The sequence below is a fragment of the Pestalotiopsis fici genome (genome assembly GCF_000516985.1).
Source record: "Pestalotiopsis fici W106-1 unplaced genomic scaffold PFICI_Scf_3, whole genome shotgun sequence".
Lineage (NCBI taxonomy): Eukaryota > Fungi > Ascomycota > Sordariomycetes > Amphisphaeriales > Sporocadaceae > Pestalotiopsis > Pestalotiopsis fici.
Genome location: NW_006917093.1, coordinates 219,693 through 233,492, shown reverse-complemented (window position 1 = coordinate 233,492; position 13,800 = coordinate 219,693). Strand labels below are relative to the sequence as shown.

Sequence of the window (13,800 nt, the reverse complement as noted above, 5' to 3'; positions counted from 1 at the left end):
TTTCAGATTACCCAACACTGCACTGGACTGGACGCCTTCGGGGTTATTAACCCAGGACAGTAGTGTACGTACGGCGAGCACGGCGAAGGGGTTTTGGGTGGGCAACATTGGCGCGCTGCTCGCTCTGCTTGCTCACCTTGGCTCTTTTCCTTAACGCCATGTACACTGTTATTGTTTTTTTCTCTCTCTTTGATCCGCTTGCCGAGGCCCGTGATTAGTGTTCTATATACAGAGTAGCTTCGTATCTGTGTACCTATTCTAGCGAGCACAAGCTAAAGTATATTTGATAGCTACGGTGTTGAAACAAAAGGCGGAATTTTCAGTGTCGCCTCTCGAGTGGATATTGCCGACGATACTACCATTTCAGCTCCTTGGGATATCGTGACTTTTCTGTACTGGGTACCAAGGTTCGCTGAGCCCATTCATGGAAGATCAGTCTCATCGATGAGGCTGCAAGTGAGACAAGGTCTCGCGCGCGTAGATGGGCAGTCTTTCGCCTTGTCCCGGTTTGACATGGGTTGCGTCTCCTCTACATGGACGGACAAGAGTTTCACCCCGATACGCCACTGGGTGAGGTTTTTTTTTTCTCCTACTCTTTGACGGCAATCTAAAGGTGAACATGAAGATACAAGATGTGGTAGGTAGGTAGTAGTAGGGGGGAAAGGACCGAACGATTTGGATGTGTGGGTATCAGCACCTAAAATGTAGTTTCCCAGGTTGTGTGAATCTGTACACTGATACGCTAGAATTAGTACGAGCTGGTGTTTCTGTCACTTGTAGTATATGGTAAATAACAGTCCATGAGTCTATCAACACTACCTTATTTTCGTATGTCGTCTTCTTGAGGTATTTGACCTTTCTAACTTTTGTAGGTTGAACGTTGGAGAGTAAAGGCTTGGCATGGTTGCCGTAACATTGAACCAATCATTTGACGCGTATAGTAGGCGCAAGTCTTTGAAGGCATTATACAACATGAAAGCAATTTGAGGTTCACAAGTTGATAAACTGGACAATACAAGCTTGAAGATTGCGCTTTCTTCTGCTGATATTTACGGTTGCCCAGAGGGCAAATTGTTGAAAAACACCGATTTGCGCAGCGAATAGCTAAAGTCATCTTATTAATGATTTTAAGAAAAATGCCAAAGGAAGAAAATAAGAGAGAAAAAAAAAAAAACAAGAAGAGAAAATAGTGTTTTTCAACAATTTGCCCTCTGGTGCTCTATACATTAAATATCATGGCACTTCTATTATCATTCATCCTTTGTTTTTGTCTTTTCGCTCAGACACGGACGGGCTGGCTTTGGTTATTATATTACTACATTGGATACCTCTAAATAATGAGATGACAGAATTAGGAGAGGTTTCAGCTTGGTGTGTTGTAGTATATGATCATCATTTGTGCGTAAGTTCAAATATCAGACAATGAACCAAGACCTACAGTAGAGGCAACTGCCACAAAACAATGTACGCTGGCCAAGGCCCTCGAGAGAAAGTTGGTTGTTGGTGCTTGCAGGTTGCGGGGCCAATATGTGTGTCGTTATCGCGGTTGGTGAGATAAGAGAAGGCAGGCATATTACCTATCATGACTGCTGTCACTCATCGAAAACCACCGATGCGCCGAAATCTAAGGTTCGAGGCTTACACACACTGCAGCTGAGGCTCGTAGCAGGACTTTGTAGAAGGTTATGTCACCACATACCTTTCTGGCCATTAGCTACTAGTAGGTTTGGCAGTAACTAAGAACTAAGGGGCAGAAAGGGACGTAATGGCGGCTTGGTTAATGCCTTGCAGTGCGTCACGCCCGCCTTGATTTGAACCCGGGCCTTTTCTCCCTCAGAGCCGGCGAGAGGGAGGAATTTAAGGCTGGGCGGCTATTGAATTGTGTCGGTATGGACGGAGGTAATGTGAGGTAGGCTGGCACTGGGCAGGCATTCATCTACCATAGCCTTTTCCTTTTTTTTCTTCTTGCATGTATTCCTGTTTCTTTTCTTCCTCTATTCTTGCACCTAAGCACATTCACTCAAAATCCGCACCTGGGAGTAGAATGCCTATCCCTATTGCCGTCAAAGGTGAGTTGCTTTTGAATTCCCTCCCTCCCAGATTCTGTCGCTTGCTCTACTGCCAATCAATCAATCGTATCACTGTCCCGCTGTCAAACACACATGTGCCCCTCTCTCTCCAGCGGAGGGCCAAGATCTGGTAGCTGAGCTGTCACTCGAGGTTCAGTGGTCAGTTACCCCGCGCTCGTGCCACAAGGAAGCACGAGCGACGTCTTGAACCGGAGCTCTTCCTCAGTTGATTGACAAATATGGTTGCCTTGCCTGGGTACTTGCAAAAGTGGTGGCAAAATCAACCAGCTTGCTTGCGTGGCTTTGGTCTCGAGGACCAATAGTCGGCTATTTCCCGTCTGTCTCATCAAATGTTGTTGCTTTGTATCTGTTAAAGAATAACCGTATTGTGCCATCTTGTTTCTTTTTTGGAACCATCAATTTTCGTATCATTACCATCTTCTTTTCCCCATTTTTCTTCCGTTGCATGTGACGTTGAAACACGCAAAAATGCCTGCCATTAACCATGCTGCCCTCTCAGCTGGCGTGATAGCCGTTGGCGTTGTCGTCGCTGTAGGCGTCGCCATTTACGAATCGCCAGAGCTGCGACGCATCGCCGAAGACCTGCGCCAGCGCATCGCCATCGCCCTGCACTCTCTCGGCGACAGCATTTCCCCGCAGGAACGCGAGAACCTCTACAATCGCCCCGAGGACGCCGAGGGCTTTTTGCTGTCGCGCGGCATCGATATTCGCAGGGGCGACGAGCAAGGCGTCGATGCCGACGAGGAGACGAGGCGGCGACAGAGGGAGGAGCTGATGTACTGGAATTCCATTGCCGAATCCAAGAGAAATCAGGAAATCAAGGATCAGGAAAAGACCCCTCAAGTTGAGCCACGGAGAACCGCATCTAGGGGTTCGAGCTTTGATGATTTCTTGCAAAAGGATACCACCAACGAGAAGGGTGCCTTCATCTTCAACAGCGGAGCTGATGTCCAGGGTGCCGAGGCAGGCGGTCTCAGACGCCGTGGCGAGGGTGCTCGAGGCCTAAATTACTCCATCTTGACGAATCCCTTTGCTGACGAACACGGCATTGATGAGCATGTTGCACTTGAGAACAGCTTGATGGAGCCAGAAAAGGACGAGCTGGATGATATCTACAGCGTTTCGCAAGATCACCAGGACAATCACGACCGTGAAACTAGCGCCACCCTTTCAGCACCTCCAGAGCACATTCCTTCCAACTTGATTGATGTTGATACCCTGGCTCGTCAACCACTGCCGGAACCCGTCTCTGCTGTCTCGGAGCGCGAACTCGGCCCCGAGGAATATATGACAGCAGGACAGGAAGACAGACACGAGGCATACAGCTCGATTCAAGCCTGGGCAGAAGCATCCCACAGTGGCTTCTACTCTCCACTCCCTGTTTCGCCAGCAGGTCCTCTGTCCGAGCCAGAGCTCATTAGTGAAGGACAATTGACACCAACAGACTCGGCTTCCCTCGCAGGGTCTGGTGAGGACATTGGCGAGGAGATTCACTCTGTATCTGGTCGACACGATGATGTTATGAGTGATGACGAGGGGATGCTCACTCCGGCAAGCTGGACAGAAGTCGGCAGCGTCATCAGTGAGAGCGATGGCGGTGCTCACCCCGCTCGTGCATAATAAACCCGCAGTCTTTCAATTCTGACTACCTCCATATATCGTCCAAGGGATACTTTCTTATTGTTTTGGGAGGCATGGCGTCAAAGGGAAGGATTTTAAGCACATTGGGACTTGGTAATCGGCGTAGATGGGACTTGATTCGTATACTAGGCATGGGTACCACCGCTTTCAATTCAGCATTACTGTATTCTTGAATTGCAGAAGCCATCTCGATTGATCATAGTATCTTGCTCCACGGCGACCGACTAAGGGGAGCTGATATGCTATTAGAGCGAAAACATGTCTCTTCTATTATGCGTACAGCAAATTCAAACGTGCTGACCAGGGAACTTGATATCTCGGTTACTGCAGAGTACATATCTAGGTCTGCGTACCCTCGTCAACCTTGTTCTCCTGTTTTCCTCGCTTCTCAGCGCTCTCAGTAACATTGCCTTCTTTCTTCAGTTCACTCGTGTAGTCCTCGAAAAGCTGCTCCACTGGTCTGCCCAGCTGCCCGGTCCAAAAGGACTTTTCCTCGTACCTGGTTGTCCTCAGGGTCTCATTGATTTTCCGCACAGTCTCTTCACCAAATCTTTTCTCCAAGTAGGCAAGGAAATAAGCCGTGTGTTGATATCCGCCGTCCCACCTGGTGCCTGGCTTTTTGCTGTCCCAGTGCGGCGGCGCCAGGTCACATCTCAAGCGCACCCAGTCGGCAATGCCCTCGACAAGGCCACCCGGGCACGAACCGTAACCTGTGTGCTGGTAGCAGTGGACCAGCTCATGGGTGAGGACGCCAGTGATCTCTGCGGTGCGGCGCTCAGGTGCGAGGCCCGCAATGTAGCCCAGGTTGAAGTGGATCTCCTTGTGGTCGGAGTCAAGGTCCGAACCCGTCGTGTAGGCGACACCGCCGCCCATGTCGCGGAGCACGAGCGTCACGGAACGCGTCGGCGGGGGCCGATAGTAGTGTGGCGCGCCCGCCGCTCCGGGCGACATGTACAGCTTTTGCAGCACGTTTTGCACGCACGTCGGCAGGGTGCCGGCGACGTTGATGGCTTGCAAAAAGATGCCGGCGCCTGCGTGGTTCAGGTCCCGCATCTCCAGACGGAGTTTCGGCACCGGAAAGGGCTTGTGCGCCTCGGCGGTCTCGCCGCCATTTGTCAATGATTGTGATGTAGACGTCTCCGGGGCCAGACGAAGAGGCAGCGGTGACGGCGTTGGTGCTGCCGCCGTGGAGGACGGTGCCTCGATCTGATAGGATACAGCCGGCATGAAGAGATGCTCGGGCCGGGGCGCCACGGAGCTGAACGGTGGCAGAGGCATATACTTGCTTGTCTAATAGATTTGAAGAAAGTAAGCCGGACGTTGATCGGAAAATGAACAAAAGAGGTACGGCAAAGTAAAGCACAGATAAGCAGTGGGTGATGTGATTTCAAACAGGCGCGGAACCAGTATCACTGCTTTGTAAATATCGCCTCCTGTATTATACCTTGGTTTGGACACGGTGGACGTATCAAGGGACAGCAATGAGTCGTGACGATGGTTGCCAGCAGAGATGACTTGTCGGCCTAGGGCCTGTTTTATGCGGATCGTGGCTTGCTGTTCATGTGACACCAGTCTGGTCCGGTCCAAGACAAAAAGAAGATTTCACGAAGCTATTTCGCAGCAAACAGGTTTCATACTACGATTTATATATCTCACTCGTATTCCACATCATGGCAAATCGCCTCTCATAGGTGGACAAGGCCTCAAGCAGGGTAGATGAGTTGGCAATATAGTACTGTAGCCAGGGACTACGTTTTTATGGTCGGTAATATAGAGGTAGGGTTACCGTCTATGGTAGGTGGAGGCAAAAGCTTTGCCCCGCGACCGCTCATATCCCTTGTCAATGTCTCGCGTGTTCCTTTGGTCCCTGATAGACAGACGGCCAAGACGGAGCCATTGCCCCTCCCCTAGCGCCAGTTTTTTTCGCCCTCGGGGTTCTGGGATGCATTGGAAATCTTGCAATCTTGCCTGTACCGTTCTGGGTTGGCGCGTCCTTTCGCGGCTCCTCGAGGGGCTACTACACAGTATATTTCAGTAGTACGTCTATTATTAAGTAAGAATCCGGAGTCTTGGACGGCGCAATCCCTGCGACTAATGTACCGTGGGCGGCACTGGGCCCTCAAGGGAACTGTGCTTTTGAGACCGAATCTCAAGCCACTAGACTTTAATGTCCCCTCAGTCCAAATGGTGCGCAATAGTTGAAAAAGACAGAATGCTGTAACAAGAATGTCCCAAAACTTCGAATAGATGGTACAAGAGTTATATGATTGCGATCATTCAACGAGCTCCATCGCGCATATTGGTACTTTAACCTTTATTGACAACAACTGATGGTTGCTCGGCCAGTTGGAGCAGCTTCACTAGCGTCGCTCGAGTGGGGGTGTTTAGGTCGCATTGGAACAACATTGGACTTGATCTCCATTGATTACAGAGAAAGACACCACGGTCTCGCAAAGGCTGCGACGGGAAGCGACATCACCACCGACACGCCAAACTTGCTTCTTTTTTCTTTGGATGCCAACAAACAAAAACAACTCGCGAAATCGAACCGCCGCTTTTCCAATCGCCCCCTTTTGCATATCGCATCCGTTGACTCGATAGCTTGCTCACAGCCTTCCATGCTCCGACCTGTGCATCGAGTCGCAGAATCGCAAAACAATCACAATTGTCAATAACAATCAATCGGTATGTCGCACCACACACTACATTGCGCGACGGCAATTCTGCCCCTTTTCTCCAACGACGCGCCCGCTTCACCTTCATTCGGCGCCGCCTTCCGCGTCTCTCCAATAATAACAGTCTGATCCGAACTTGTACGACTGACCACAGGAATACTCTAGAAATTTATTTCGCAACACTCCCTGCCTCCCCCCCAATCTAGGGCATGGCAGAGAGAATAACTGACCAGCAGGTCGCCGACCTGTTGGTGATTTTGCGCAAAGATGTCTCTGTAGACATCAAGTCCCAGGCCGTGACGACCGTCAAGTCCGGCATCAAGCAGCACACTGTGCCTGACTCCTGTGTCCAGCCGCTCTTCGAAGCCCTGCGAATTGCCTCCATGTCGCAACACGCGATCCTCGCCAATGCCGGCTTTACTGCGCTCAACCATCTGCTCACGCGCCTCTCGCGCCAGGAACCCAAGTACATCATCAAGGAAGCAAAAGCAACCCTACCCCTGGTTGTCGACAAATTGGGTGATCAGCGGGATAAGCTGAGGGCACTCGCGATACAGGCCATGACAACCATGTACTTAGTAACACCTACCGAGGCCGAAAGATTTGTGCGCAATGTTGCCATGGCAGGAAAGAGCTCAAGAGCAAAGGAATCAGGAATGCAGTGGTTACTTCAGGTACGCCGTGCCCTTGAAAGATGTGTCCCTACATTTGCGTAGAAGCGCGAGTATCCGATAGGTGGCTTACAAGATATCAGATGCACAAGGATCACGACATGCCATTCAGGGCATTTGTGCCAACCCTGATGGAATTATTAGAGGACGCTGACGGAATGGTGCGGGAAACAGCCAAGGGCACCGTGATCGAGCTCTTTAGGCATGTTTGCAACCCAGTCGCCGTGGTTCTAAATGTTAACCTAGTCTAGGGATGCCTCCAACCCAGCCAAATCGGATTTGAAGAAACAGCTCAAGAACTTCAAGGTGCGACCAGCAATTGAGGCCGCCATCGTAAAGGAGCTGGCTCCGACTTCTGCTTCCCGGATCGAACCTGAAACGCGACCCGACTCGGCACCACTGGTACGACCAAAAATGACTGCAAGCGTTTCGTCGCTTGGCCCCGAAAGATCAAATACCCCTGCCCCACCCGAGGCAAAGGCAGACTCGGTCGAGCCATCCTATGTCAACACAAACCGGGAACTAGATGAGATCTTTAGGGAGATGCACATTTGGTTTGATGGCAGGGAGACGGAACAAAATTGGCTAAAGCGTGAGGAGAGCATCACTAAGCTACGCAGACTCATCGCTGGAAATGTGCCATCCGATTTCGCTGCCCCTTTCCTGCAGGAGTGCAAGGCTCTGCAAGATGGGATCATAAAAGGCGTAACGTCTCTGAGAACCAGTCTTTCAAAGGAGTCATGCGCCCTGGTCCAGGATATCGCCAACACGTTTGGGCCGGGCATGGATCCAATGGTTGAACTGTTCATGCAGACGTTTGTCAAAGCGACAGCCAATACCAAGAAAATCGCTTCTCAGCTCGCAAATACAACTGTGAGCACCATCGTGGGTCGGGTCACATACAATGCTAGGATCATGCAACACATGTGGATGGCCTGCCAGGACAAGAATGTTCAGCCAAGAACATATGTCAGTGGTTGGCTCACGACGCTGATCAAGAAGGAGGGTCACCACAAAAGTCATATTGAGCATTCTGGCGGTCTCGATCTGCTCGAGAAATGCATCAAAAAGGGCTTGACTGATGCCAATCCAGGGGTAAGGGCGGAAATGCGTGCTACATACTGGACCTTTGCTCCAATTTGGCCTAGCCAGGCTGAAAAGTGAGTATAATCATTGTACTGTGTAGTAATGATTTGGTTCGCTAACTCTTTGCAAGAATTATGAATGGGCTTGATGGTTCGGCTCAAAAACTCCTCCAAAAAGACGTAAACAACCCGAATTCGACAGCCAAGGCTGAACCTGCACCGCGACCTGGACTCGGCTTCTCGAAGAGCACTATTGGTACGACCTCGAAGCCTTCACTCAGGGAAACCATGATGGCCCAGAAGAGGGCCTTGACAACCAAGACATTGCCACCACGACCGGGCTCTGCCATGGCTGCGGTGTCTCCGGCGCGGACTACATCAACCACAACCACCGTTTCCACAGCCTCCGGAGCTGCACCGTCCACGACGAGACCAAGGTCAGACACTGCAGGCAAATCGCATGCTGGCATATCTGCTGCACCCATGCGGCCTGCAAAAAGGCGCCCAGAAATGGCCCCAAGACCCGCAACTGCAGGCCCGTATTCTGGTAGAAACCACGATACCCGCGCAAGCCCTCCTGATGTGAAGTCAAAGCCACTGGCATCCAAGACAATCTTGGGGTCTCCTAAAAGGACGGCGCCAAAGAGCAAGCCTGGACACCAACCAACCCGTAGCGAGACTGGTATTACTTCTCCCCCGAGACCGCTTCACAGTAAGACTGCGCCAATACTCGTCTCCCCGAGAACTAGTCCAGCAAAAGTCAAGGCTACAGTATCAAATCTTCTTCCAAGTAGCCCGTCAAAGGCTACTGAGGCAAATGAGGATTTGACATTGGAAGTTCCCAGCATTGACACCGTGACAGAGAGTGCAAACGTGCCACAAAGCCCGCCAGAAGCACCAACAATCATTACGCCCGAAATTGTTGTGCCAGAAGAAGATGACCATGCTGCGGAACCAGCAAGTGTGGACGATGCAATTGCAACAGAAGGCGCTCCCACACCAGCACAAACACCCTCCAAATCTCTGACAGTATACGAAGACCCCTTTACAGAGGATCAGGCGACGCCAAAGCCAACTGTGAGCGCAAGTCCAGAACGCCCTGTACTCGAAGATAAGCCTGTCAATGCAGATGCGGCGCAGCTATCCGGGCTGCCCAACGGAAATGATGCGACGCCGATCACGCTGTCTGCAGACAAGTCTGGCCCAAACGCTCGACTACTTGACAGTGGTATTAAGCGTGTCAAGGCACAGACCCTTGACGTCCATGGCTTCCGCAAACTGCAGTCAATCCTACGGGACCCCAAGTCGATCCCATCAGACAGCTCATTTGATGCTCTTCTTCTGGGATTGTTCGAATACCTGGAGGCACCTCTAGACTCCCTAGAGAATACGAAGATCCAAGATGTGAAGGCTCAAATCCTTGCGACAACAAAACTGTTGTTGAAGAATGCTCGAGACAATTTCCAGCCTCATGTCTCGCGCGGGCTCGAAGCACTGATTACTACTCGTGCCAATTACGATGCACGCACACACATTGTGTCAGGTCTCGAGCTCCTGGCGGAAGAGCTTGCCAAGTTGGGGGATGCGCCCACGATTGCTGTCTCCATGACCCGGCGCTGCGAGTCGTTACTGGAAAAAGCGGATGCCCGTAGTGGTCGCAGCCTACAGATGGGCCTCCACATTATGAAGCAGCTCGTCGAGAACCACGCCGACTACGACCCTAGCGAGAGTGAGCTTCAGGGCATGTGCACCTTGTCTGCAAGGTGTCTAGACAGCAAGGAGAGTGGCGTTCGGATGGACGCTGTGCACCTGTGCGTTCAGTTGCACGCCAGAGTCGGCGAGCAGAGGTTTTGGGACAGTATCAAGGGACTGAAGGACGACCCAAAGAATCTCATCACTTATTACATTGTCAAACATCAACGCGAAACGGGCATGACCGCCTAGTTGAGGAATGTAGCTCTAATCGCGTTTGCTGTCGTCGTGTGGTTGGTCACGGACAGTGCGAAGCTCGTGGCGTGGTTTTTCTTTGATTATCCCTTCGTCTCTGGTCAAGACGGTCATGACGCTTCGGCAGGTGCTTTCAAGAGACCTGGAATCAAAGGTCGGTCTTTAGAGGGCGGGTCACCACTGGTTTGGGACGATCGTCAGTTGGGGAAACAAAAAAGCCTGGAGTTTGAAGGACAGACATCAACAACTGGATTGTTGCATCCCGAGGCGTTTGGTTCTTGAGGTCAGGTTTCCAGCAAGCCCAGAAAAAAGAGGAGTGTCATGGTTTTTTGTATAAATCTGTTGTAATTACAAATACTGGCCCTTTTTGAAATATATGCTAGATAGGGAAGTAATTATACCGCTCGAGACATCAGTCCCCCAGTGTTTTGGCGAGCCTGATCTCGAGGCGGATTTTCCTCCATACCAACTTCACCTCGGCCTGGTGGTAGACAGCGTTGTCATTGACGATATGATTGGCCTGTCATGGCATCGGGTTTTGTGTGATCTTACTCCGTTGCTCTCGTGGATATCAAGGCATTGGCCACATGTTATTCCAAAAGAACTTCTTATCGTTATCATGTTCATACAAATATAGTCGTGACTGTTTTCGGCGCTGTTTACAAATGGGCTCAATATCAAGCTCGGCTGGTCCCCCATATCCCCAATTAACACATCTACAACCGATTGTACATGGAGGGTTCCCCCTCTGGCTCGGCTCGACTTGCTCGGAGTTATCAAATCAGTGACAGTGCTGACCCGGCAAGAGATGCCAATTTACGCACGAGGAAGCTCAGTACTAGGTTAGTTTAACTATGGTAGTAGGCAGATTGTAGGTAGATCCCTTTCTCTTGATTCCAAAGTGGGTAAAATGGCTTCCGGTTCTTTGCTCTGGACCCGTGAACCCAACCAGGTGGATTGTGTGCAAGTAGTACAATGTAGTACAAAATGTATGTGTCCCGCACTTCTACTACTACCTACGGCTCAGCTCAGCTCGGCCCAGCCACCTTTCGTGGATGAACAAAACGCGTCTAGGTCATGAGAGAGGGGAAAAGCTGAGGAGGAGCTGAGAGGAAATGGAAGAGTGAGCTTTGAGAAGCTAGAAGCGACCACAATCTTGAACATCAGCCGATTTTGATCAAAAGTGGTAACACGCTTGAGATGGTAGTAAATTTTGGGAGCGGGTATTTTATTCCAGCTCCGCTTTGACAGGCGGGTTCGTGCAGGACGGGCGGACGACAAACGTGGAGAGTGAGAGTTGGCAGGCAGGTAGTAGTAAAATCGTCAAGTCGTCTTTCAGGTGGCGCCAACTATCTGAGCTAAAAAGCTAGGTGAGCTGGGGCCTGAACAGCTTAATGTAGACAAGTCTGGGAGCTGGGACCCTGCATCGATCGCTTGGTTATCAGTCGCATGTGTTATAGAGTGGAGGAGTAGACTAGAATGATGAAGAAAACGCATACGGTCTGGAGGAGACAGGGAGAGGGGGAGAAGGGGGAAGAGAGCTTTTGGTCATGGACATGTGTGTGTGTGTATTACATGCAACCTGCGGCAGACTGCCGCGACAATTGCGGAATATATCACATCGGGTGTTGCGTTTGCTGGCGACATGCATTCAGATCGACCGACTATGCTTATTCCTCACTGAATTCGGTCAAATGCTTAAGCTGCTAGCCTTACCCAAGTGGACAAAATAAGAAGACGATGAAAAAAAAAGAAAGAGAAAAAAAAGCTTGTAGTAGCTGTTGGTCGCTGCTCACTCACCTGATCATCAAGACTATCGAGTATGGAGTAGAATAAAATTTGGGAGTCGGGACGTATTGTCACGAATCGGGCACTTGGCAAATTGCAACCCTGCCTAGGGTCAGGTCCAGGTAGATGACTGATTGTCGGAGGATTCCGCGGAGCCGAGCGATCTCTCTCCTATAGTACCTTGGATGTTTGACGGGCAGTTACCAGAAAAGGTCGTTTCTTGGATCGAGCTAAAAATGTTTCGCGCCGGTTCAGGATTTACACGTGGTTAAGTGGTAGCAGTAGTTTGCCGGTGGTAGCTGTTTGTTCACTATCCCATCTCATCTCACCTATGTTAATAAGGTGCTCCTGGCGGTGCTCCCTAAGTTGGAGCTTTTTCTCTGTGCCTGACTCGACATGCTCTGGGACTTTTGTCATTGATTCGTCTTGGGCCTGCGCATCCGCATCCCGTAGTGTAGCACAGGCGAGGAGGCACCAACCCGTCTAATCCAGAAATGAGCCAGCTGGTCGAATTGAAAGTGACCTTGAAAACACATGGAGCTTTGATGCCATAATACACACGTACTGCCTTTTGCCTCTAGACAGGCATGCAATTGTCAATGCTCCATTCTTCGTCCACACATCCACTCATGTTGTATGGAGATATGGGTAAGGCAAGTGTGCCTTAATTAAAGGTAGTTGAGCAGAAGACGCAAGCGAGGAGTTGATCAGGAACAAGAAGTTACATTATGAATCCACATGAGCCATACATACTATGTACATGCAACCCGTTGGGCTGGTAGCAAACGCCAGACGCGAGTTCCTTTTCCTCCCCCTTGCTCTTGAAGAAATTCTGCGACGCAGGCAGATGGAGTCTTACCCCAGCATGTTTATGGAGCAGAGCAGGGGTGGAAGCTTTGGCATCACGAAATCTTCGAATCGAGATGGCTTTGTTTCCTTCCCTTGACGGAAACGATGTCCTTGCCGTAAATGAGATGAAATGGCATCTTACTACCTCTAGATTGTAAACTTGCCTTTCTCTCTACCTTGATGTAATATCACAAGTCACGATAGCCAGGTTGCTAGCTTGCGGTGCTCCCGCCCGTGCTCCCGCACAAGCTGATGGTCATGATATGCGCGGGTGCTGGCTGCCATTTCTACCCCTACTGGTGTCTAGGCTATCTGCCAAACGGCTCCGACTTGCACACCTGTTCAGAAGGCAAGCGTGAATCTAATTGTAGTCGATCACGCATCGGCGGGGCATTCAGGTACTTCACACGCTAGAGAGTAGCTCCGACCCGATATACTGCTGACTTTTGAATTCTGTCACTACGTATAGTAAATGCTGACCACTGAAGAACCTATCGTGCTGCTATGCGCGTCAGTTCCAGTTTTCTTGCGCCCGGCAGAGGGCTTGTGGTGGCGTAGACGTATATGGTCTCAAGCCCAATTTTCTTCTTCTTCTTCTTCTTCTTCTTTGGTTCCCCCCTCAAGCAGCACCCCGCGTTATGCGATGGGCAGTTTCTTACCAAGGAATCGAGAGCAGCTGCAATAGCATGTCATGACCTTTTTGTCTCTGGACATATGGGGATTTTGATACAGAGTAATAAGACAAAAGACCAGATGGAGACAGCAGGGGCACCTAGTCCGGTAGGGGAGCAGGGATGTCAAGGATGCGTTTTTTTGGAGGATCGCGGAAAGGCCATTCCACAAAAGGTTATATAACCTCCGAAGTTGGAAGTGGTATCGCCAGGAAACAGGGGTAATTCGACCGAATTGATCCTCCTGGGTCCGATCTACAGGTGCAAGTCGGCGCGTCTGGAGGGTCGTTTGGAAATTGCTTTCTTTTTTTGACAGATCTTAGCGTTCGGCTCTTGGAGATCTAAGCGGTCAGTGGGGGGATGAGCAAAGCCGCGAGAATTGC

At 50.5% G+C, this 13,800-nt stretch overlaps 3 protein-coding genes across 3 annotated transcripts; 2 read left to right on the top strand and 1 right to left on the bottom strand.

Moving 5' to 3' along the window:
* Positions 1-2,558: 2,558 nt before the first annotated feature.
* Positions 2,559-3,710, top strand: PFICI_04268 (uncharacterized protein; the record flags this gene model as incomplete). Its single annotated transcript, XM_007832849.1, has 1 exon — positions 2,559-3,710. One exon carries the CDS (start codon positions 2,559-2,561, stop codon positions 3,708-3,710), a length of 1,152 nt encoding a protein of 383 aa, XP_007831040.1.
* A 360-nt stretch (positions 3,711-4,070) lies between these two features.
* Positions 4,071-5,009, bottom strand: PFICI_04267 (uncharacterized protein; the record flags this gene model as incomplete). The annotated part of the gene is made up of 1 exon (XM_007832848.1): positions 4,071-5,009. The coding sequence occupies one exon, from the start codon at positions 5,007-5,009 to the stop codon at positions 4,071-4,073; it is 939 nt and encodes a 312-aa protein (XP_007831039.1).
* A 1,606-nt stretch (positions 5,010-6,615) lies between these two features.
* On the top strand, positions 6,616-10,106 carry PFICI_04266 (uncharacterized protein; the record flags this gene model as incomplete). The annotated part of the gene is made up of 4 exons (XM_007832847.1): positions 6,616-7,080; positions 7,161-7,283; positions 7,324-8,237; positions 8,294-10,106. 4 exons carry the CDS (start codon positions 6,616-6,618, stop codon positions 10,104-10,106), a joined length of 3,315 nt encoding a protein of 1,104 aa, XP_007831038.1.
* Positions 10,107-13,800: the final 3,694 nt, after the last annotated feature.